The 26,347-nt window shown below is 38.8% G+C and overlaps 1 protein-coding gene across 1 annotated transcript in view; it reads right to left on the bottom strand.

Annotated features, from left to right (window-relative positions):
- The window catches only part of CMYA5 (cardiomyopathy associated 5), a 97,788-nt gene that overhangs the window by 50,359 nt on the left and 21,082 nt on the right, over window positions 1-26,347 (bottom strand). The window contains exon 2 of the mRNA XM_054578534.1: window positions 1,800-12,330. Coding sequence (XP_054434509.1) covers window positions 1,800-12,330 — 10,531 coding nt within the window. The remainder of the gene's footprint in view (window positions 1-1,799; window positions 12,331-26,347) is intronic.

Below are 26,347 nucleotides of genomic sequence, written 5' to 3'. Positions count from 1 at the left end.
GGGGGAGAAGGACCTGGATCATCTGTCAACACAGTTCCTGAATAATCACAAATGGCCTACTCACAAGATGCTAGGGAACTCTCAAGTTACAACTTTTTTAATGGATTTTTAATTTAAAAAGTTTCCAACCAACTGTTGTCTTCACAGTTGATTTAATGAAACAAAGAAGCTTCTTTGGCTTTAGTCCACTGGTTTTCTACTTTCTCATACTATTTGGAAAACATCAAGGGGGTGGGGTGGACTTAAAAATGGTTTTAAAGCAGGAGATGACACATCTCACTGTTTTTGAAATTTGTTTTAAATTGAGACTATTTAGAGAGAATTATTTTTTTTTAATTTCTAAAACTCATAGAGATAAACAAAATATGATTAAGAAGATGGGAAAAAAATCTAATCTTCTTTTTGCCGACAGTACTCTGAGTGGTTACTTAACAAAACCAAGTGTCATCGAGGAATGGAGCAATATCAATGTTGCTAATGTATCCAATGCCTGAGATTTCATAAGTGAAAATGCTTCATTTCCTACCCTCAAACTTTACCAGGTAAAGTTTCAACAAAATTTCATCCTACAGAAATAGAACCAATATCAAACAAGTTCATAAGAATTAATTTTTTAGTGAAAAAAAAAAAGGTTCTAACATGTTATCCTATTGGATCAAAATGAGCCTGGCAATTATTTAACAGTGACCTAGTTGAATATTGAAAGTTGCTACCATTAGGAAGTTACTGAGCCCAGCAACATGGATATACAGCCAAGAGCATGAACTCTGGTACCAGACAGACTTGGGTACCAATTCTAGTTCTGTCTTCCATGACCTTGGGCAACTCAAAAATTGAGCTTAATTCATGATCTGAAAATTGATGACAATGGCAGTGTTGTAGTGAGGATTAAAAGATATCTTATATATAAAGAACACTGTGCCTAGCACAGAATAAATGCTCAATTCTTATTATTATTTGTAGTTTTAGATCATTCTGGCTACTGTATGGAAGATGGATGGAAGAGACAAGAGTGGTGATTCCCAAGGTAGATGGGCATCTCAAAGGCTAAACAGCTGATTCCCAGTAGTATCCCTGAGGAAATGGAATATTTATAGTCACATACATAAGGATATGTGTTGTGACTTTTTAACATTGGGAATATATAGACATAGCCAGAAAGAACACAAAGGTTTTCCATGTCTAACATCAATTTGATAAATAAAGAGGAAATACAGAGAAAACCAAAATTTAAAATGTCTTACTCTCTATTTTATAAAACATGCAGTAAAATTCTCAATGTAATGTAATGTGTATTTTAAAGGGTGAAATTGTAGGTAATAGAAAATAAACTGTTTTATGCTCAAAAGTATGTTTTAAATTTGCAATTATTTGGCTTTTTGGATAATGTTAAGGGCTACTGCCATAAGGTAAGACTCCTTATGGTCTTAGCAACCCTGTGTTATTTATCTTGGTATCCCCAGAATCTAGAAAAATACTTGGCACATAGTATATACATAAAAAACTTTTGTCAACTGATATTAACTAAATGCCTGGAGGAGTGTTCTTAGTTTCCTTTCAGGCTAATTGTTATGCCTAAAGATGAATGCACTAAGTATTGATCATTTTTTGAGAAAATAAATTACATGTATACAGGGGTGGGCAAAAGTAGGATTATAGTTATAATACAAATAAATAATACAAATAATTAATAAATAATACAAGAATAAACTCTGTTTCTCCTATTCATAACTGTAAATTTGCTTTTGCCCACCCCTGTATGTATTTCTACATACTTATATGCTTTAAAATATATTTACCTTTACAGCACTTATAGCTGTATCAAGCGTTGAAACCTCATGGTCTTTGTGGGTGCCAAATATCTTGTCAACAGCAGAAATTGGGCTTTTGCAAGTATAGCAATATGTGTCAATCTGGGACTTTTTCACTTCCTTTTGCTCCTTCTTGGTTACTAACTCTGATGATAATTGGTTTTCTGTCCTCTCTCTGCCCAACTCCTTCTGTTCAGCAGACATACTTTGTTCCACCTCACTCACAAACTCATTTCCACTGATGTGTTCAAAGGATTCCCTTCCCTGAGATAACACATCTTCAGGGGTGGATTCTGAATACAGTTCCTCTGATAAAGTGTCTTGAGCAACTAGTTCATAATTCAGGGATTCAGTAAATTCATATTCATCCTGAACAGGACTACTGCGGAGCCTATCTTCTTCTCTTGGCTCAGTTGGGACCATTGTTGTTGGTTCTGCTTGCAATGTTTCTTGAACACAAGTTGCACCAGATGCAAATTCTTCCTCTGGGAAGGACACTTGTACCGGGACATTCAGATTGACCTCTGGATTTGTATTTGTGGCTTCATTACTCTGACTGCTTGTTTCATCTGCTCTCTCCAGAACATGAGGGGTGTCTTCAAATGGAATTGCATAGCTTATCTTCTGGGTAATCACTTTGACTTCCTCAGTGATGGGAGCTTTCCTCTGTATATCTACCTTGTCAAGGGTCTCCACATGCCCTGATTCTCCTTCCCTGTATGAAGCTTTCTCTTCCTCTTCCAGACTCTTTTCCCCCAAAATAGTTCCAAACCTCCCCCAAATTTCCCTTTCTGCTGCTATTGGTTGGTATGAATCATCTTTACCAACTGGTTTTTCTTCCAGACCTTGGCCTTGGTCCTTTTCAGTTACGGATGTGTCATGGAGAATGTCATCTTTGAGAATGTACTTCTCAAAATATATTCCTGTTCCATCATCAGTGTCGGGAGTTCTGCTTGGAAAAGATGCCTCAGAATTCACACTGTCACCTTCAGAAGATGTCTCCCCTTCCTTCTTTTTCTCTCCAACTGCTTCTTCATACAAATCTTTGTATAAAAATGCAAGTGCAGGTGGCTCCTCAAGAAGTTCAGGGTTAATGGCTTTAGCCGTGGTAGGAAATATCTGGGTGCGTGACAAAACTCCTTCCTCTGTATCAAATAAAGGCATCCCAGGTGACTTTGAGTCCACATCTCTATTTGCGCTCTTTGAGGCATCTATGTCAGCTGATTTTTGGATAACCAAAGACTTTTGGGTCTCTGGGTGAGATAATTTGCTGTAGTCCTTTTCCAATCCATAAAAACTTTCATCTAACTTCACCAAGTCATATTCATGGTCTAGGGCACTTTCTTCTGAACTTTCTGGGAAAGAGATGGTTTCTTCTGTAACTTCCTTTGAGAGTTTTGCCTCAACATTTAATTTTCCTAGAACTTTCTGTTTTTCTGGGTCTGGGGAGATGTTATAATCAATCAATGTATACTTTTCAAAATAATCCTCTTCACCAGGAATTGTGGGCTGATTAAAGGACAAATCACCAGTTTCTGAATCTGTGGATATCTCCTCTACTGTTTTATAGGTTTCCTTTTGTTTATTTTCTTTCACTAATGTAACTTTTTTATCAGAATCTTCTAACTTACTCTTTAATGTTTCATGGTGAGCAACTGCCTCACTATTGTCAGGGAAGGGTAGAGTTTTAACTGAGGTCTTCTCTTCCAAATATTCTAACTTGTCTTGCATTTGTTCACTTTCCTCCTGATCAACTGAAGAAATAAATGCAGGCGCATGAATATTCAATATCTCACAGCCTTCAGAAATGATACTGAAGGCACTCTTCTGATCTTCTGAAAGTCCAGCTGGCTTACTAGTCATTGTAAATTCTTCAGGCTCCTTGGCTATTTCTCTAGTAGAAACCATTTTCTCGGCATTGGTTATTGATGCACTTGTAATAAATTGAGCATAATTGCTGCTTGATGAAGTGGCTGGTTCATTTATATGGGCAGATCCTACAGCCTCCGTGTGGTGCTTTGAAACAAGTACAGATTGTTTAGACATTTCAGATGTTTGTTCTTTAGATGTTTGAATAGTATGGACTGTGTGCCTATCTGGAGTCAATTCTTGTTTCTTCACTGTACTAACTTCTGGAGAAGCCCCTGAAACAAGTGTTTGTGGTTTCACAGATGAAAACAAATATGGTGGTGTTTCTAAGCTCTTTGATTCATCCAAAGGGCGGTCTACGATCCTTTCAGATTCTTTAGATGGAGATCCTTGTTTTAAATTATCTTTTATGATATCTATTGAACCACCTTTTGATAGCTCTGACACTGTGACCTGTCCCTTTTCTTCCTTACGACTCGCCATATCCTTGCTTGATTTTTCCAATACCAGATCTCCTTCCTTAGGAAAAGAGTGGTCATCTATTTCATCACGATAAGGAAGATCCACTGGAAGGAAAGTCTTGGTTTTCTCCACCAACACTTTACTTTCTTCTAATAGAGATGGCTGGGTTTCTACAGCCTTTGTTTCCCTGATTTCTGGGTGAGCCTCTGAGATCATGGTTTCTGATTTTTCAGTAGTTGATGTAGTTTTAACTAATAACAATGATTGAGTTTCATCCAAAGAACGACTTAAAGAGACATGTGCTTTTTCAGGCACAGATCCGGCTACATTCGCGGAATAAGGCTGAATCTCCTGCTGCTTCTTTCCTTCTGAAAATACTTGTAGCAGCTTCTCTTTTTCTTTTCCTATCTCTTCCTCAATAACTTTGAGTCTCTCTTTGTGGTCTTCTTTTTGATAGACTTGCGGCAGCACAGCAGCAGCTTTTGATTCTTCCAATTTAATAGGGAGAGATCCCTGTTTAGCTGGTGACTTTCCTACTTCAACATGATCTCTTAACTCTAATGGGGTCACAGTTTCTTGTTTTTCTGCCAGCACCTTCTTTTCTGCCAAGAAGTATGATCTGATTTCCAAGTTTTCTTTCTCCTCAGTTGGGCTAAGTGATCTGAGTTTTACTTCTTCTTCAGAAATTTTCAAAGAAGTAGGTTTTGGCATTTCTTTCTTTAGTCTGTCTTCACCAAGATCAATTAAACTGCCTTTAGATTGTTCTACTGGCAAAATTATCGACTCTGGCTCCTCTGATTCCCTCATGATATTTGTACTTGTGAAGCTAGATGAAACTGATTTTGGCTGTTGTGGCACCTTATCTACTGCATCAAATGAAAAGAGGGAGTTTTCTCTTTGATCACTTCTTGGCTCTTCATTAAGAATGGAAATATTCCATTTAGATGGAGGAGAGATTTCTGGCTTCTGGGCTTTTTTACTATCAGCGACATGAAGAGGAACAGCCTTTTTGTCTCCTTCCATTATGGATTTCTCACCTATGGGAGGATAAGATTGAATTCCAAACTGTTCCTCCCTATCAGCAGACATAACTACTGAGTTTAGGTCCATTTCCTCTGAATACTCTAGGCTTTCTTTCTTCCCATGATCTTCACTGGATACCTCAAAGTTGGATTGTGGCTGTTGTAAAACTTCTACATTTGATAAAAGTGTAGGTTTTTCTTTAAAGTCTTGACCTTCACCAGATTTAACTAAAGTGCCTCTGGGCTCATCAGTAGTTACGAGTTTTGCCTCTGGTAGCAGATGATCAGCTTGATTCTCTGTTGCAAGAGAGCCAGTGAGAGCGGTACCTTTAGGCGCTGTTACAGTCGCTGCTTTTTCTACAGACGGACTTCGCTGAGTTTCTAAACTTTCTTTTTCAGCAACTTTGTTATCTGGAGTGCTTGATTTAAAAAACAAGCTGGACATCCATGATGTGAAAGATGAAATTCCTTTCTTTCCCTTTTCCTCAGAAAGGCCTGGTTTAACTGCCTTTGGATGCTCAGGCAGCTTTTGTGTAACCTCAGGCGATTCTTGGGGTTGGGGTTCTTTATTTTCTTGGCTTGAGGAGAGGGGCTTCATTTGTGTGGGCATTTTCATTTCAGATATTGGTTTCCCTCTCTCATTGGCATCCTCTACAACCTCTGACTGAACCATTTTTGATTTTTCTAATGGCTTCTCTCCAGGTAAAGCAGACCTACTCCTGGGTGCTGCCTTTTTATTGCCCACTGCAGGTTCTGCATCTTCTCTCAGCAAAGGAGCTGCTTTGGCATAAGAGAGAATAGTGTCTGATTTGACCTGTTCCATTGATGGGGCAGACACTGGTTTCTGGAAGATTCTGTCAGAAGGTAATGTGACTTCTTCCTGGCTGCCTTCTTTGCAAGGCTGGGAAAATTCTGTGTTTGCTTTCTCCAATACTGAACTCTCGTTCCTCATAAAAGAAAAGACCTGCTTCCCCTCTGCTTCGTTTCTCTCCACATTTCCAGCTGGAATGAAAGATTTTGGTTTGGGGGCCAGCTTTACTTCTTCAGAAGTAGATGTTTTAGGTGGTAAGGTCTCTACATTACCACTGGGGATATCACGAGTAGATGCTGGTTCTTGTAATGATAAATGGGGTCCTTCAGCAGAATGTGGCAGAACCTGCTTTCCCATTTCACATGTGCGGTCTTTCTCCAACAGAGCAGCCCTCAGCTGTCCTGTCCTCAGATCACTGCTGCCAGAGGAGCCCAGTGGCACAGATTCCAGGACTCCTTCTTCATGATGACTTCTCAAACCTCTTTCTGGCTTTTCCAGCATCTGCTTTTCACGCTCTGAAGAAATAAGGGCCTTTTTCTTTTGTGTTTGTTCAACATCTGCAGACCCAGTTGCCAAAAATGATTTTGATTCATCCAAAGGCAAATTTTCTTTCATAATTGAAAGTTGTTTAATACCATGATCTTGTTTATCCACAGAAGATGTGCTTCTATCAGGCAATTTAGCAGCATGGTCTAAATGAAGCGTGTTTTCAGGCTTCTCTTGTTCCATGAGGAGGTCAGAAGCAATCTTTGATGGTTCAGTTATACTCTGGGGTACAGGGAATGAATTTGTTTGGTCTATTTCTTCTTTTAGTGTAGTTACAGTATCTCCTATCACTTGTGCCTTCAAATTTCCTGGTGGCAGTAATGAGCTTATTTCTTGTTTTTCCTCCTTTTTAAAGTCAGCTGAATGGTTCGACTCTTTTGATAATCCTTTTAAAGTAAAAGTATATGGCTGATGTTCTTCAAGGTTGTCTCTTTCAACTAGAGAGCTAAATGCTTCTTTTGACTCTAAGCTGACTGCCGTAGGAAAGAGAGATTTGGTGTCTTGGCTCTGAGGTTCCTCCTTAAGGCATGATGAAACTTCTGAAATTTTAGGCACTGTGACTGACACATGAAGTTCCCTGTTTTCTTCTTCTCCTTCTCCTCTGCTCCTAAGCTCAGCAAGGCCCCTCTCTAAAACAGAATCCTCTGTTTCAGATATGAGAGATTTTATTTGTTTTGTGTCTATAGGTCCACTTTGCCTATCTAAACCACCAGTGAACTCTGACCCAGCATTTGGTAATTCTAATACTTGGTGTGGCTTGTCTTTCTTCTCAGGTTTCAAAGACAGCTCCACCGGAGCAAAATCTTGTTCTGACAGGAAATCTCCTTGAGCTGTAGATGATGTCTCCATTGCTTGTTTGCTCTTATCATCACTGAGGGTTGGTAACACTGGAGCTAAATCTTCTGACACTATATTTTCCAGTTTGGGAGAAGAACGTGTCATTTTCTCAGTTTTGCCTTTTGGAACTGCATGTTTGGGTGCAGGTGACACATTTTGTGAGGAAGGAAGTTCAGTTTCTTTTTTCTTTCTCTCACCTCCTAGGTTGACTGAAAGCACATGTTCAGGCCCTGACACCTCTGAAGCAGACACCAAAGTCTTTTGCTGTGATAAAGCCAAATGTTCAGAGTCAAGGACTGTAGAAAATGAAAGACCTTGTTCGTTTTCTTCCCTTGCTTCCTTAGATACATGTGCATGCTGAGAAGACAGTATTTTGGTTATTGGCAACCCAGGTTTAACTTCTTCAGTTTCTACCCTTGACAAAATAGAATGCTCCAATATGGAGGATACATTTGGAGGTGAATCCAATTTAATTTCCTTCTCAGCTTCTGACCAAACTGAATGATTAGATGCAGCAGTTTCAATGGTAGAAGAGCTAGCTTTGACTGATACCTTTTCTTCTTCTTTAAGAAGTAAATGCTCATCCATAGATGTTACCAGTGGTGGCAAACCACTTCCTAATTCTCTCTTTCCTGCTTTTAAGACTGGATGTTTGCTAGGGGTGGTAAGAGATAACTCTGTTGGGATTTCTTCTTTTGCTATTTTGGTTAAGTCTGAATCATGCTTAGCTACAGAGGTTGTGGTTACTGAAGAACTGGGTTCAATTTCTTTCTCTATTTCACCTGACAAAGCTGAAAAATCTGGTGCAGATGGTCCACGTTCAACTCCCTTGTCCACTCCTGGTGAAGCTGTATGCGATACTCTAGGTGGACCAGTTATTTTGGAATCATGTTTCACTTCCGTTTCCACTACTGATAAAATCTCAGGTCCAGATAAAGATGTTTCCTTTAGAGATGAATATGGTTTTATTACTTCAGGCTCATTCTCTGACAACAGTCTCTGTTCTAGTTTAGGTGTCACAGTTGGAGCTAAACTGAGTTTGACGTCCTTCTTTGGCTCATCTACCAAGTCAGACAGAGCTGAGTATGTCATTCCAGACCCGGGAACATTTGGAGGCTGAGGCTCCATTTCTTGATCCCGTGATGCATGTGCTGTAGTTTCTTGAGTATCAGGCACAATTTCTTCCTTCCTTTTAACTTTTAACAAAGCCATCTGTTCCTTTGTAGCTTTTGGAGTGAGGGACGCTTTGGGTTCTTCTTCTTTCTTAAGTGCATGGACTGAGTCACGTGAAACTGAATACTGAGATGAAGCTGAAACAGGTTTGGTTTCTTCCTTTACCATGGATGACTGTACAGGTAAAGAAACAGGTGTTGCAGCTACTGATGAACTAGTCTTAATTTCTCCCTTCTCCAATTCACTGGTTAAATGTGGTGGAGTCAGATCTTTAGACTTAGGTTCTAAAAATGCTTCAGTTACCTGTTTCTGTATTGAAATTAGATATTCAGCTACAGACGTTGACTTTGTTTGAGCATCTCCTTTCTCTGCTTTATTTGTTGCAGGTGGCAGACTCAAGTCTTCAGTTGCAGACATCAGAGGGGAAGGTTCTGCTCCTTGCTTCTGTGATGAACTGAGGTGCTCAGGCACTGGTGCAGCAGCTGTTGGTTCAATTTCTCCCCCACCTGCTTCTGAAAAGCTGGAATATCCTGAAGCAGATACTGTAGTTAACAGAGAATCAGGCTCAATTTCATTTTTCTTTGTTTCCGGGATTCTATATGGTGGGACTGAAACTTGTGATGTTGAGTCTGGAGAAAAAAGATCAGCTTCTTCAGTGTCTTCATCTGAAAAAATAGTGTGTTCCGATGGCGATGTTAAACATATTGGAGAATCACACTCAAATTCTCTTTTCTCTGTTTCCTGAGTTGCATAGGGTGGGAATGAGAACTCTGACACAAATGCAGAGTCTGGAGAAAAAGGTCCAACGTCTTCTTGCTCTTCTTCTGAAAAATTCATGGGTGAGGAGGCACCTTTTACATTTAAAGGAGACCTGTGAACAATGTCTTCCTCCTGCGATTCTGGTGTTGCATATGGTGGTACTGAAAATTCAGAAGCAGAGGTGGAAAACGGTGTGTACCGCTCCATTTCTACTGTCTCCTCTTCTGATAGGACCACATGTTCAGATGAGGTGGCTGAGAGCAGTGGTGACTGGCACTCAGAAGTCATCTCAGTTGTGCCTGGGGGTAAAGAGTGTTCAGAGATAGAGGCCACACCTGGGGAATATGGCCCAGTGTCTTCTTTCTCTTCTTCTGACAGAATCACATGCTCTGAAACACCTTTTGATTTTAGGGAGGACACATCATCAATTATTTTCTTTGGGGATTCCTGTGCTACATTTGGTGGAACTGTATATTGGGAAGCCAATGTTGACTCTGGTGTGAAATGCTCACTTCCTAGGTTCTCTTTTGATAGGACCACATTTTCAGATGGAGTGGGAGGAAGTGGTGGGACTTGGTATTCAGAGGTCATCTTATTTGTGCCTGGGGGGAGAGAGCGTTCAGCCACAGAGGCCACATCTGGGGAATATGGCCTAGTGTCTTCTTTCTCTTCTTCTGACAGAATCACATGCTCTGAAACACCTTTTGATTTTAGGGTGGGCACATCATCAATTATTTTCTTTGGGGATTTCTGTGCTACCTTTGGTGGAACTGTATATTGGGAAGCCAATGTTGAATCTGGTGTGAGGTGCTCACTTCCTAGGTCCTCTTCTGATAGGACCTCATGTTCAGATGGGGTGGCTGACAGTGGCGGGACTTGGTGTTCAGAAGTCATGTCAGTTGTGCCTGGGGGGACAGAGTGTTCAGCCATAGAGGCCACATCTAGGGACAATGGCCCAGTGTCTTCTTTCTCTTCTTCTGACAGAATCATGTGCTCAGAAACACCTTTTGTTTTTAATGGGGACTCATGGTCAATGTTCTCCAGTGACTCTTTTGTTGCCTGTGATGGAACTGAATATTCAGAAGCAGATGTGGAATCTGGTGTGTAATGTCCACTTTCTGAGGCCTCTTCTCCTGACAGGACCATGTGTTCCAATGTAGCTGTTGAAAACAGTGGGGACTGGCATTCAGAAGTCTTCTCAGTTATAGATGGTGAGAGAGAATACTCAGATGCAGCGGCCGAAGCTGGGGAATAAGGCTCAAATTCCTCATTCTCCTCCTCTGACAAAACTGCATGCTCAGATGTAGCTTTTACATTGGATTGAGAAACTGGCTCAACTTCTTGCTTCTCTAGTTCATGGTTCATGTCCTGTGGGACTGAATACTCTGATACGAAAGCAGAATCAGTAGAAACAGATTCATTTTCCTCCCCTTCTTCCTCAGACAAAGCAACGTGTTCGGGTGTTGATGTTGTCAGTAATGGTAGAATGGTCTCCTTTTCTTTCTCCTCCACTTCAGGGGCCAAATGTGGTGGGAAGGGCTTTTCAGAAACAGATGGACTTTCTGCGTAATCAAGGTCTATGATCTCTTCTTCCACTAACTTCGAATCTTCAGGTTCAGGGGTTGCAGCTATTGGTAGAGAAGTTTCTATTTCTTCTTTCTCTGACGCTAAAGGTTCAGAAAGAGAACTGGATGACTCAAACACATTCTCTTCCTTCTCTCCTTTGACCTCGAGTCCAGGGGGGGTCAGCTGTTTGGAGATTGGTTCTGCCCTTTCTAGTGATATCAGGTCCAGCTCTTCGCTCTCTGGGCCAAAATCTTCCTGGGTAGATGCTGCCGGGCCTGGTGTACCTGTTTCCAGAGAATCCTTCTCTGGCTGCAGTGAAACGGAATGGTCAGCAGGATACACACCTCCCTTCTTTACCTCATCCACTAAAGGTGGTGAAACTAAAGATTCAGGCTCTGAAGTTACATTTTCTTGTGAATCGGGCACAAATTCTTCCTTTGCTGTTTCCAGGAGCACAGTCTCAGATGTCTCAGGTGTAAGGGAGGAAGGCTGCATTTCGTGGGGTTTTGCTTCAACGTCAGGCCGTTGTGGCACTGACTGGGGACGGCTGAGCCGTGTTTCCTGTTCTGCTCTGTCCTTACTCGTATAAGAGGAAACTGTGTGCTTGGTGGCAGAAGCGGCCTTTGCAGGAGAATCAGCGTAAATTTTCTTTTGATCTTCATGACCAAATAAGGAGGTAAGGGACTTTGATCCTTTGGAGAGTGTACCTCCCCAGGGTGAAGCAAGCTGTTTTACTTTATTATCTTCTATGCTTTGGGCTACTAATTTGCCTGTTTTGGAAATCACATTAGAATCACGGTTGCCCAAATCTGGCTCTAGACTAATGGATGCATCTTTTCCTTTCCTATAATGTATTTCTTTAATTACATAACCCTTTGGCAATGTTCCATAAAATTGTAGAGGAATTAATTCTTCTTTAACTGAATTAAACATCTTAATTTTATATTGTACTGTCCCTATATAGACTGGTCTTAACACTAGTGGCTTGTGTTCTTTGTATATTGCTCCAGTAATAGGAGGTGCATTTGAGGTGGTCTTCTTTTTTCTCATTTTGTCATAACTGCCACTAGATAATGTCTCTTTCTCAGTGTTTAGTACCTGGCTTTCTGAAATTAAAGGGTTATCTTTTTTGTTTGCTGGAACATCCTGGGATTCAAAAGAATTTCTTTTTTTGTTGCCTTTCCGACGCAATGATGGTGAGCCATGCTTTGACTTAGGTGTTCTTTTCCGAACCTTTTTAACTTCATCCACAATAAAGGAAACATTCCCTGCAGAAGAATTCATAGTCGACCCATCCATACTGCACACGCCAGAAGTCTGACTTTCTTCCGAAGCCCAAGGAGTAGAAGACCTACTTGAATTGGTCTCCCAGGTTATTCCACTGTCTTCCTGTTGAACTGTCACCATGGAAAAGGAGGGGTCAGATATGATACACTTCTGCTTGGTCTTGCCCTCTTCATCTTGGTCTGATAACCTACAGTAAATAATAATAACATTAATGATTAAATACATTATAATAAAAATGACACTATATTAATTATTATAGTAATAAGTACATATCATACCTTCATGAGGAAATGTATTAGTGTGAAATTAAAATACAGAGATAAATATTGCCATCCATATTACAAATAGAGAAGTATGCAAAATAAAGTTTTAAAGTTGTCAAATACAATAACACATGCCAGGCTGGAATAAATCAATACCCCCATACTCAAAAAAATGCCAAAGTTAAATTCATCACCTTCTTTATCAAAACTGCCCCCTGACCCTGACCTCCCATGGCTCACCTAGTCACTCAGGCTCACTCTCGTCACCTGGACCTTCATAATGGCTCTTGCACCTCTGCCCTCTCTGTTTTGACGCCACCCTGACCCAGCTTTTCTTAAAGCAGATCAGATCAGAATAAACCTCTAGATTATTGCATTAGCTCCTAACAGGTCAGCTAGTCTCACGTTTTCCTCTTATCTTCCTCTATCCTCGACTCACCCTGCCCTGCTTCCAGGCCAGCTTTACTAAAAATTCTCATCGCGCCACTCTGCTCAGATATCACAAAAATCCTTACACCTCTAGGGGGAAAAAATTCAAAATCTTTAGTTCTTGGATCCTTAGTTGACTTTATTTCCAAATGCCCACCTCCACCTTCCCCCTACGTGATACATTTCTGTTTCAATTCTAAAATTTGCTGTCCAGTAAATGTATTGTGGGAAAGCTGAGTCAGAGCCATAAAGTGAAAACCCATCACAGAATATAGAGCAACCACAAAAAATGTCAGTCCACTGTGCTGCACTTTCCTCATCTGGAAACCAGGGGGAGTAACAGAACCTACCTGGTGAGGTCAATGTGAGAATTAGCAATGAAGTAATTAGGAAACATGCCTAGCAGGAGTTAGTCTCAATAAACACTCTGTGATCAGACCTTCCATACAATCCTTGGACTAGAGATCAAAGGAGCCTGGACAGGGTCATTTTCAACTGCTGGAGGCCTTTGGAAAGGTGTCTCACCTGACTGCTCCCATAGCCTAACAATGGGCGGCTGCCTCTGGCTGCCCCTTCAGTGGCCACTGGGGCCCTGTCTCCGACTCCACAGCACACTTCTCTGGGATTTTCTGATCCCTCCTCCTTCCCTGTGCTCGTGCTGTTCCTCCACTTGCAATGCTTATCCCCCACCTTATTCTGCCTTTTCTGTCTATCTAGATTCTATCTACTCTTCAAGGTCTAAACAATCCTAGCTATGAAACTTAAATAGTACATTGACTTTCTTGGTTACTCTGAACCCTTCCTAATTTATTCGATTAGGTTGAGAACCAAGGCTGGCAGGTACAGTCTATTCCCCTTTCTTAAACTTCAGAATTTGCAATCTGCTGCAAAGGGCCAGGAACTGCTGAGTTCCTGGTTTCCTTAGCTCTCCCCACAACCAGGGAGAGCCTGGGACAGCCAGAGCCTCTGGGCTACCAGTCTTCAGCAGCGAGCAACCTCATCCATTCACCCCCGTGCGCGATAAATAATATCATTTTCTGTACATGTCATGAACGAAAAAGCCTGAAAAGCAGTGGGAAGAGCTGGTTTCTCCATTCCCTGGCAACTCTGCGCTCACTTATTTGCTTTGGTATTAAATTACTGACTTAATTAGGAATTAATACCTTTTCTTGGTTCTGGGCTGAATCTCATTTTAAAATGGTTTTTGTTTTCAGGCTCTTTTATGTACCTAATTTAAGTTGTTCCTCAGAATTTTCAATTCCTATTCCTTCTCTCTTCTATTTAACTTATCAGGAGCATGATGAAATTAAAAATTAAAGTGGTCTGGAAAATCCATGTATCTGGAAAATCAGCATTTTGAATGCTCGTGATCGTAACAGTATTATAAAAGCCACTATATATTCAATTTAGAATTAATTATTGATTGAATGCACTCAACCAGAGTAGTTTTCATCAGTCGCTGGAATGAGGTCATGAGTGCTGAGCAGAGAGAATACCCATAAAAAGACAGAGCTACTGAGGTGGGTTCATCAATCGTTTGCTTATTCATTTACTCATTTATATCATCATTTAGTGAACTTTTATTGAGTTTAAATACTAGAAGTACAAATATAAAGACACAGTCTCCTGTAAGGAAATTCAAAATCCAACAGGGAGACAAAACTAAACATTTAATACAGTGTGTTAAGTACTATTACAGTGCTTACAGATAGTCAAGATACAGTGAGAACATAAAGAAGGGAACACTTCACAGAAGAAAGATATTTGACTTGGCTTTCGAAAAAGAAATAGGAGTTTGTAAATGGATGTGGACTGGAGGTGGTGTGAGGATGGGAAGGTCATTCTAGAAAAGTGTCACAGAATATGCAAAATGTGGCTAAGAATATATCAGTCAGGTTCACTGAGAAAATCAAAGTATTTTGGGATGTCCTTATTATTTGGGAGAAGCAAAGCAATAAAAGAATGCCAGAGACAACAAGAACCAGACAATGACTGTGTTAGCGTGTGTAAAACCATAGCCCAAGTATTCATATTGCACTCAGTCTAAAGAAACAATTTCCCGTAATAGAAGAGACGTGGTCTCCAAATTCAGAAATGTATTTCTTACTCAGGAACACAAGTGTTCTCATCTATGCAAAAATGGACACATCAGCTTTTCATAGTTAGTGGATATTGGCTATGAATATGATCTCATTCATTCCTGCCTCATTCTCACAGAACTTTTGATTGTTACTTGGCTTCCCATGTAAATTTATCTACACGGAGTGAGGATGAAAGACAGACTTTATTGGTGAAGTCATCTGGATCTGTAGTCTTCTTTGTGGTAAGGTTTTTTCTTAGCAATTTAATTTAATAGTTAGGTGACAACTTAGAATTCTTATTTATTTTTGTGCTTGTTTTGGTACGTTGTATTTTTTAAACAAGTGACCATTTTAATCTAAAATTTTAAAAAAGACACTGGAGTAAATATTTTCATAATCTCCTTTTAGGATTTTTAAAATTTTTGTAAGATCTAAAATTTTATCCACTTGAAAAAATTTCTTTCCTGATATTTGTTGAATCTTCTCCTAAAAAAAAAAAAAGTATTGCCAGGGGTTATCATTTGGATTTTTTTCCAGGTAAAATTTGGCTTTACTGATTTTCCTTATATCATAATTATTTGTTATTTCATTTCTTAAACTTTCTTTGGATTGAATTTGCAGTTACTTTTCTACCTTCTTGAGATACATTCTTACATCATGAATATACACTTTTCTCTTTTTCTAATTTACAAATTTAAGGCCATGTACTTCTCTTCAAGCCAAGGTTTAGATGTCTCATATAAAAAGTTGGTACATATTATTTTTATCATAATTAATTTCAAAATATTTTGAATTTCCATTGTGATTTTTTATCTTACCCAGAGATTACTTTAAAATGTATTTCTCAATTTCAAAATACTTGGGAATCATCCTAGTTATCTATTTGCAGTGCTTTCTAATTTAATTGTACTGCAGCCAGAGAATTACTTTTATATTAAGTCATACTTTGAAATCTGTTGAGGTTTGCTTTATAACTATGTGGCCAAGTTGTGTGTGTGTTTTTTTAAATATTTATGTATTCTTGAGAAATACGTACCCTGTAGTTTTTCAGCAGTGTTCTATATATGTCAAGTAACTCAGATTTCTTAGTTGTGTTATTCAAATCTTTTTTATCTTTAGTGATATTTTTTGTCTGCTTGTTCTATCAGCTACTGAAAGAGATCTACTAACATTTCATATTATAATTATGCATTTGTCTCTCTTTGTAGTTCTGTTAATATTTGATTGATATATTTTGAAGCTATGTTATTAACTATAAGTAACTTTGTAATAGTACTATTTTTCTGAAAAATTTAACTTCTTTATCCTTTTATTAATTTTTATTTTTTTAATAAAGATAGTCAAAATCATACATAAAATATAGTTGAAAAAGCAAGTGGTCACACTACCAAGAAAGTGAAAAGATAACCAATAAAATGGAGAAAATATTTGCAAATCATATAGTTGATCAGAGTCAAGTACCCAGAATACTGAAAGAACTCTCACAACTCAGCAAAGAAGAAAAGCAATCCAATTAAAAAATATGTAAAGGACACAAACATTTATCTAAAGAAAATATACAATGGCTAATAAGCACAATCATTATGAAGTGTCCCTTTTGCCTATCAATAAAATTTTTTGCCTAACTATACTTTAATAAATAAAGTATACTTTATTTTTTGCCTAACTATACTTTAATAAATAAAGTATACTTTAATACTAATAAAGCTTTGCTTTGTTTTCTTTTATAGTACATTGTCATAATTGTTCTATTTTGTTTTTGTTTTTTTGTTTTTTTAATTAATTTATTTATTTTTTTCAAATACATTTGTCTCTGCCTACCCCCAACCACTTTCCCTTGCCCCCTCTCTCCCTCCTTCCCTCCCTCAACTCTTCCCCTTTGGTTTTGTCCATGAGTCCTTGCTATATGTTCCTTGACTTTCCCCTTCCCTTCCTTTTCCCCTGCGCCACACCCCCCCCCCCCCCGCCCCCGCGCCCTGCGGCCGCCTCCTACCCTCTTGTCTCTGTTGGTTTCTTTTCCTTTCAGTGTTGCTGGTCTTATTTTCCTTGCATCTTGGTATTGTTGGTTAGGTTCCACTTATAGGTGAGATCATATGGTATTTGTCTTTCGTTCCCTGGCTTATTTCGCTTTGTTATTAATAAAGCTATACCAGCTTGGTTTTGACTAATGTTTGCCTGGTATATTTTTTTGCATTTTTACTTTTAGCCTTTCTGTATCCTTATATTTTAAATGTGACTCTTATAAGCAGCATAAAGATTTTTAAAATCAACTCTGCAATTTAAATGGAGCACTCAGTTCATTTAAACTTACTATAACTACCATATATTTGGGCTTAAATCCTCTATCTTTTTACTTGCTTTCTATTTGTACTACCTATTTTACATTCCTTTTCCCTCTCCTTTTTTGCCTTATTTTGGACGGAATATTTTTATTCCATTTCTCTCCTCTATTGGCTTGGCAGTTATATTTTACAATTCTTTTAGTGACCACCCTAGAGATTACAACAAGTATCTTTGAGTCATTAATGTCTAATATAAATTAGTATTTTATCTCTTCCAAGACAACACAAGGACATTAAATCACTTTAATGTCAACTTACATGCTACTATAATTGTGTATTTTAATTCTATAAATGTTTTAAATTCCATGGACATAATTTTACTGTTTTAAACTGCCAAGATTCATTTATATTTACCTATGATTACCAATAAGAAGATTCATGTTTTTATTGTGTTTCATTCCTTCCAGATTTCATCTGGAATCACTTTCTTCCTCACTGAAGCATTCCCTTTAGTGTTTCCTTTAGAGTGAATCTGCTGGTGACAGATTCTCTCTATTTTTTTCTTAAAAAGTCCTTCTTACACCTCCATTCTTGAAGAATACTTTCTTAGGATACAAAGATCTAAGTCGGCAGGTAATTCTCTCAACACTTGAAAAAATATCACTGTATTCTATCTTCTGTTGTTTGTTTGGTTAATGAATCAGCTGTCAGGGTAACGCTGCCCTTCTGAAGCTAATCTGGATTGTTTCCCCCTACCACCCAGCTATTTTTTAGGATCTTGTTGTCTTCAGTTTTCAGAAATTTTACTATCATGTGTTTAGAAATCTTAACCTGCTTAACGTGTGTATGGCTTCTTGAGTCTGTACGTGGGTGTCTTTCATCATCTTTAAGAAATCATCACTTAGGCATACTCTGTTCAAATATTGCTTCTTAACTCTTCTTTTGAGATTCCAATTTTTTTATAGATTAGAACCTGTCACTGTGTCCCACCAGTGCTTCATTTAGTTATTTCTTCCAATCTACCATCTAGTAATAATTCTGTCTTTAACTGTATGTAAACTCTACTGAAATCAACAAATGTGTTATTTTTTGTTATTGTACTTTTCAGTTCTAGAATTTCCATTCTTTGAACTGTTTGTAGTTCTTTGAGAAAGTTCCCCAGCGTGTCTTTTATTTCCAGCTCCCCACTCCCTATCAGTTATGCATTACATCGCACCACCCCCTCCAGGAGCCCTTCCCTTTACGTGGAGTCCAGCTCTGCCCTCGTAAGTGTGACTCGTCCTATGAGAGCTTCGGGGATCTGTGTGCTCTGCTACTTCTTCACTTCTAAATTTTCCCAATAAATTCTAATCTGCATTTGCATTGTGGGACACAGCAGTGTGGGTGTCCACGCCCCCATGACTAGTGAGCAGGGAATGTGAGAGTGTCTGAATGCTGTTTTGGTGTGCTTGCTGGCAATATTGTTATATCCCGCTGTTAAATTGACATCATATATTCTAAATTTATATTTTTGTGAGTTGTATTAGTATAAATCAGTTCCTAAGAGATGAATTTCATTAAATGTGCTGAAAAAAGCTAACTTCTGAAGTTTCAATATGAAGTATTAGGTCCTAGACTATGATGACCAGGTTTTAAAAAAAAATCTGTTTCCTGTTTAAGTAGTCATCACCCTCCCTATATACACTCTTTCTCTTTATTTTACTTAGCTGAGACAGAGATTAGTAACTCATTGAAAATTAAATCGTTAATCATGGAAAGAGCCTTGTGATTTTATATTTGTCATTTTATAAGTGAAACAAAAAAAAAAGATAAAGTAAACATATATAGCTAAAGTAAAACATTAAAGTTTTTTACAGGAATATAATTATGAACTGTAGCTTAGATTTGCATGTTGCTTTACTCTACTGTCCAACAATCACAGTATACTAACCAGGAGTGTATCAAACAAAACAGGTCATGGGTAGAATTTTTCCCAACTAAATCTGTTAAAGTTCATTAAATATCAATTGTTATAAAATAGCAATGAAGTAACATATGATTCTGCTTATACTGTAAACTTTAAAAACATGTTTTTAATGCATAAAATGCCAAGCAAGCTTATAATATTATAATACAAATTGTTACTGTTTTATATGGGCCTTTAAATAAAAGCAAGAGTTCTTAAAAGTATAATAATTAATTCTACAGTTAATATTTCAGTAAGAAATTAATTGAATCCTCAGGTCCTTAGCAGAAAGTTAATCATATTGTATTGCTGAACAAAAGTAATATAAAGTAGTTTAGGTTAAAAGGTGCTTGCTTATAAACCATTAGAGAATTAAGAAAAATATCCATGTAACTGAAATGAAAAAATTGTGATACAGTATTATCATGCTCTAATATCAAGTACTTGTTTTATAGACATACTAAAGACCATAGACATTCATTGTGAATGAGAAGAATGAGTATCTTATTTTCACTCTGACCAGACACTTCATAAGCCTAGAAGTTAGGGCTCTCTATTATTTGAAACCCAATTATCTTTCTAGGTTTACCTCCCATTATTCCCCTTCATACACCCTGTGCTCAAGCCAGACATCAGTGTTACCCCTCAAGTTTTTGCTTGCATTCTCCTCTTCACTTGGAATAAATCATCTCTGTGCATCCTAACATTATACTTCCCAGAGACCAGCTCATATATCAACTCCCATGCAACCATCACTGATGCTGTAAGCCAAAAGTCATTTTCTTCCCCTCAACTTCTGGAATTATAATGTAATCTTTGCCAAGTCATTTACCACCCTACGGGAGAGTTAGTTTTACATATATCATAGCTACAGTACAAGGTCATAAAATACCTGTGAGCAGGGATCACATTGTTTAGTGGTTCTTTTAAGGACTCTCCTGTTACGAAGTCTTTCTAAAACATTCAACTTCATTTTCAGGGGAACAGCTCTTTTTACTTTTGCACACATATTTCACCAGCTTCAGTAATATTTAATTAAAAAGGTTTGGGAAAAATCACAACTGACACTTGGTAAAAATGCAGCTCAAAATAATGGGTATTATTAGACAGCAGCCTGCTTATAAGGAGTGGTGTAAGGTATCTTGCCTTGGGCATCAGTCTATTTTACAGAGAAAATAGGGAGCTTTGACTATTGTAGTCAATTAGGGTTAGTAGAAAGTAGTTAAAAGAACTTATGTTATTCTTTCTACACATTTTTGGTTTCCATTCATTATCACTTACACCCATGGAACTTTTGTTTCAGAAGTTTAAAACTGCTAGACTTTTTTTCAACCATCATTGACTTTAAACTGATCTCAAACTGAAGCCTAGTCAAGATTCATTGACTGAACATGTTTTATCGAACTCTATGTACTAGGCAATGTGTTAGGACAGATTTTTTTTTTAATAGCAAAATAGCCATGTGGGGCAAATTTTCTAAAAGATCTTACAGTTCACTTCAGATGAATCACTTTGGTCTGAGCTATAGATCTGTAGTAGAAGTATAAATTAATTTTTCTTACTTTATTCTATGAAAATCTAGGATGTGTTTGCATGTTGCCACTAGAGGAAGCTCCACAATAAAACAAATTAGGTCCTTACCTAAGCCCTCACCTGTACAAGAGCTTTGCTACACACAGTCAACGTTCTCCCAGCCTAGCTTGAGAATGTTCAGCTATGTGTGAACGTTTTTCTGCTTCATTTATACAAGGGTGAGAATAAACTATGCAATAGAAAGATTCACATCTTTTTAGCTTTTCTAAAGGAGTTCTTTTTATTTATAAAATCTCAAAATACATAACAACTTATCTAAAATTATTAGTTGGGACACTAACATCTCATTCCAGATGTTTCTGTACATATGGAAGAACATCTGTTAGTATAACACTCCTTCCTGCCCTAACTTCCCTCTGTCACTCTTCCTCATCTTACTCTATTTCTTATGCTGTTAAGCATACAAGGCACGTCTTCATATGGCGAGGTCTTCAGAATTCATGACCAGGGATATAAATATGGCTATTTCTGAGATTTCATATGAGAAAGCACGTTGTTGTCTTGTGCCTATGCCACGTTCTCTGATATAATCAGCTTTATTAATAATAAAGTAGACATTTTGATCTCTGTTTGCTCTTCTTTTGATTTATCTATCAATTGCTTCAGAACTTAGGCGGGGAGAAGCGGGTGCTGTGAAGCAATTCTACTTGCCAAAGCCCAATATAAACAAATGACCACAAATACAGCAGTTGGTAAAGCCTAAAGGACATCGCTTGACAGCAAGAACAGCTATGATAGCTTACCTACATACTTGCAAGTATCTACCATAAAGGGTTATGTGGATCAATCAGTCCAAGAGAAATTCACCTGTTAGAACCCAGCAATGCCTTGATCACATGGGAGTCTCCTCCGCAAGCACACAGGCATGTGTGCATTTTTATCTGCACAAACTTTCAGAACTTCTGAACCACAGTGGTTGACATGATGCTTTATTAGCAATGGAGACCAATTTTAAAGTGCATTACCAGTGGTCAGTGATGATATTATATCCATGGCAAAAATGTCTATAAGCTGAAAGAATAAGTGTTGACAATTTGAGTCAGATTGTGCAAAAAGGGTAAAAGGCGATATTCATAAATGCCTCGAGTTTCTTTAGCCTAGGGCAATGCTAGGTCTAAGGTCGCTTCTGCTGCCCTCTGCTAACAGGAGGAAGGAGACCTGGATTCTCATGCTTGTTCTGTCCTCACCCAGTGTCTGGTTTTCAGCATGGAAATAAAACACAGTCTCTCGTGTTGCTTAAATTCTAGTAGAGGGGAGGAGGGAAAAAACAAAGCAAATGAACAAATGTTAGGTGGCGTTAAGTACTATGAAGAAAATAAAAAACAGTAAATGGGGTAGAGGTCAATGGTTATGAGCTGGGGTGCTATATTATTTAGGGTGGTCAAGGAAGATCTCTCAATTAAAGAGGCATTTGAGCAGAGAGTTGAAAGGAGTGAGGGAGTGAGCATGCAAACATTAAGAGAAAGAGCAGAGCAAAGGACATTAAAATCACTGAGATGAGACTGCTTGACAAACACAAACAGCAAAGATGAGAGTGCTGGCGTAGAGCAAGGAAGAGAGAGAGAGGAGAAGAAGTCAGAAGGGTAGCTAGGAGCCAGTCCACCTGGATTTGTGGGTTATAGGAAGGGTTTGGATTTTACACTGAATGAAATGAAGAGCCCCTGGACTGCCAGCCTTGCCGTCTTCTAGATGCTCAGAGATGGGCAGCTAGTCAGGCTAAGCTGATTGGGACCCATCTCCCTCCACTGCCCTGCTTCAATCAGGAATTTGAGTCTTCAGCAAAAATGACTAGAAGGCTGAAAGTCCATGGCGCTCAGGCCAGGTAATTAGTCTTTCTTGTTCCCTGCATCCCACCAGCACTCCCCTGGGTCCTGTTCAGTTTGCCAGTCTAACATTCATTCTGTGAGCTCTTTAAAATTCTTCTAACAGATTCTATTTTCTGCTTCGTGTACAGAGAGCTGTTTCTTTGCTATGAGAGATGGCTAGCTATCACCAAGCTTATGCCTCTTCTTTCCTGGCTTAAAGATGGTCTGCATTTCAGCCTCCTTTGAGTTCGGAGTGGCCGTCAAGTGACAGAGTCCTCGCAAATGGAAAGCGAGCACTGGTAATACCTGCCACACCTGCGTGGGTGATTAAAATCTCCCTCACGTGGTCCTCTGGGTTTTTTCCCAAGCAAAGCTTGAATCATGGCAACTTCTCATGTCACATACTGAAGAGGGCAGGCTACACAGGTAAGGTGCCTCAGTCCCTGAGTCACTATGTGGAGGAGAGCCAACCAACCAGAAATACCTGCACTGGACTTTTTAAAAAATTTTTTTTTGACTTAATATTTATTGTATTTTTTCCATTACCATTTAGTCCCCTTATACTACCCTCTCTACACTGGACTTTTAAGCAAGCTCAAAAGGAACGCTGAGTATGCTGAGTCACTGAGATTTGGCTTGTTACAGCATCAAGTGTTATGTAATATAAACCCTAACTACACCTCTCAATCATCATTAAGCACCCCCACTCCAACGTTAAATACCTGTATTCATCAGCACAGAAAAGTCTGACTTTGTTTTTTATATATAAAAATAATTCTAATTTTGATTATACAAGTCAAAGAAAACATTCTTGTGTAAAAAAATTAATCTAACATTGATAAGCAAAGTCTCCTTTAACTACCGCAATGCCGATTTCAGTCCCACAAGTACAGCCAGAGATGACACACACAGTTAATGGAGAACTTCTGCAAATTAAGAAACAAAATAAAAACTGAGCCTGGCAAAATAAATAATAAAAAATCTGTTTTTAAATTCTAAGAAGGACACATGTGATAACAATAACAAAAAAAAATGTGTGAGAGGCATCACATGCAGATTTACAAAGAAGGAAATTTTTAAACTTTGGAGTGAACTGGAGTAGGCTGCATGAAAACACTTTTGTGAGAAGACGGATGAGGAATATAATCACAAAGTATAAAGGTTGATATAAGCTTTTGCAAGATAAAAATGACTTTTCCAGGAAGACCAGGTGTTTGGGGGCAATTCAGTCAAAAGGAACATTATGTGCAAAATGAGGGAGGTGTGAAACCATGTGGTGTGTCTCAGTGTGCTTTGGGGCACCTTTGCAAAAGTCTGCAATCTTTAAAATCAACACACCCAGTGGCATGTATGTTAGTAATATACAGACAGTTCCAAAATGCTACTCTAACCTCCAAGCAGACTGGAAAACACCGTCATCCTGTATTTCCCAGGGCTTTAGACAGTCCTGATAATGAGTTAATGATGGTTTCCACATAATACTTGTTATTAACAGCTAAGGTAACCTGAGTTACTTAGTGCCTAAGATACATGCTTGACCTTACAACCAGGACGAGACAAAGAAAGAAGCGATCTATTTGAAAGTATAAGGTTGCAAAATAGCATCTTCCTTCCTTCCTATTCCCTTCTCTCCCCAACCAAAATATTACATGTGGGCCACCTGCATAAACTTTTCCATTTACCTCAACTAGGAAATGTCTACCGAGTTGTGGGGAAACATGTTACAGTACCCGTCTGAACTCTGAAATTACTAAGTTCTCCACTATTGTAGGAAACTAAAGGGGGAAATGTGCCAGCTCTAGAGAACCAAAATAAATTAGCTATGGTGTGACAGGGCTGCTTCATAGTGTAGTAATTACTTCAGACCAAAACATGGGCAAGTTCCTCAACCGTGGCAGTTTTCACATTTTGGGCTACATAAATTATTTGTTGTGGGGAGGCTGTCCTGTGGGCTGAGGATATTTAGTAATACCCCTGGCTTCCAGTAAGTACCCCACCCCCAGCTGTAACAACCAAAATTGTCTTCAGAGTTATACTAATTGAGAGCCAGTTGTATAGGTAAGACCAAGAGTGAAGGAAGAAAAAAAAAGAAAGAAAGAAGCAATCAACCATGGCAGTATTAACCCTGGCTGAGGGTGTAAGTGAAAAACCGCAACGGATAAGAACATTCGTGTTCTGGCATTCCCAGCTGATGTGTTAAACACAAGCTTAGCTCTTTAGCACTGGAATTCTTCAACAGCTCTTGAGTATTAGCACAGGACAGAAACTGTACCCCACCAAACACTGCTGTCAAATTCCTGTGAAGGTTGAGTGGTGGTTACTAAGAGACAGAGCACTTCATCTGAATAGAATGTGTCAAGCTGAGATCTTTTAAAAATATATCAGTGAGTCAGGAGCGGCTGCTCCTCGGCTGGCCCACTTTCCCCCCTCACTACAACTGTGAGAATTCCATAAAAGCAGAGGACGAGGGCTAATTGGACCAAAAAACAGAAGAAATCTAATCAGGTTTCCTCATTTCCTTGGTGACTGACCCTTCAGCAACTTTTCGTAGGTTTGAAACAGGAAATATGCCTTAAATTGTGACCTGGAAAATAACAATAAGACATTTAAGAATAAACCCACCTCCTCTGCCAGGTAGAATGAAGGTTTGTCTATTTGCCTAGTACATTATATGGCATTTTTCTTTTCTATATGATTTTTTAAAGGAAATAATAATAATAAAACACACTAAGACCTCACTCTAGCAGGTGCTGCAGAGATGAGCTGGGATGAGTGGGAAAAAAAAACCCCAAAACAACAAAACCTCCCAACCGTGGGGCTTTCGGAGGGAGGACCTTTCTGCCTGTGCCAGCAGAGTGGCTTGAGGGACAGCGGGCTGGCTCTCCCGGCCAGGTATGGATCAACCTCACAGAGATACCACTGGAGACACAATGGGGGCGCCCTCCAACTGTGGAGAGAATGTCTTTGAGAACCTTCTTTGCTGTATATAGAGAAAGAGTACAAGATGGGAGAGGGGAGAGGAGGGAGACCAGAAAATTCTGACTGAAGAGCAACCACACTCCTCCTCTTTAATTTCGAAGTGCTCGAGCACTCCACTGACTTTTCCTCTAGTCGCCAAACTAATGCTGCCAATAGTCCATCAAGGAAAATTAGTCTCGATGTCTCAGTTACCCACAAGTCCTCGGACACCTTGTGCTAGGTCAGCTCTCGATGATAACTCATTAACGCTATTAACTTTGTGGTTTCCGCAAGTGCAATATTAGAAAGTATATTCTTTTGTGCACAGGTAGAGTGTATAAAAAAAATTTCCCAGTCTCCATTTTTTTTTTACTCTCAAACCAATGATCTATAAAGATTGGGGTGGGAAGCTTTTTCCTTTCTTTCTTTCTTTTTTTGAATGCAGTTATTTACCAATCCAATGTGGCCTTAAAACTGGACAAGAATTGTAACCTGAAAGAGTCATCTCTCAAGAACACGATTTACAAAGTCTGGGAATACAATCAATATTGATAACTAAACTTTGCATCTCTTCAACTTTCTAAGCAATAGTCTAGATATTTACGTTCTTATACTTGTTCTACCACCGTTACTCTTTAATCAAACTCTGTCATGTTAGGTTGGTGGCAGTGGTGCCTGGTTTCTCCAAAGTTGAAAAGCACATCAGTGGCAGCCTGGCTGGACCCAGAGTTACCAGTGAGAAACATGCAGAAAACCTAGCTGGGTGTCCAACACCACTGCCTGGAAAAAAAACAAGAAACCTTTTACCTACAACATAACGTTAAACCAATATCATAAAAGGAAGTCTA

This window comes from Pteronotus mesoamericanus, unplaced genomic scaffold (genome assembly GCF_021234165.1).
Source record: "Pteronotus mesoamericanus isolate MK-2021 breed Mesoamerican mustached bat unplaced genomic scaffold, CSHL_Meso_final contig_50, whole genome shotgun sequence".
NCBI lineage: Eukaryota > Metazoa > Chordata > Mammalia > Chiroptera > Mormoopidae > Pteronotus > Pteronotus mesoamericanus.
The sequence above is the reverse complement of the archived record's forward strand: the minus strand, read 5'-3'. Positions and strand labels throughout refer to the sequence as shown.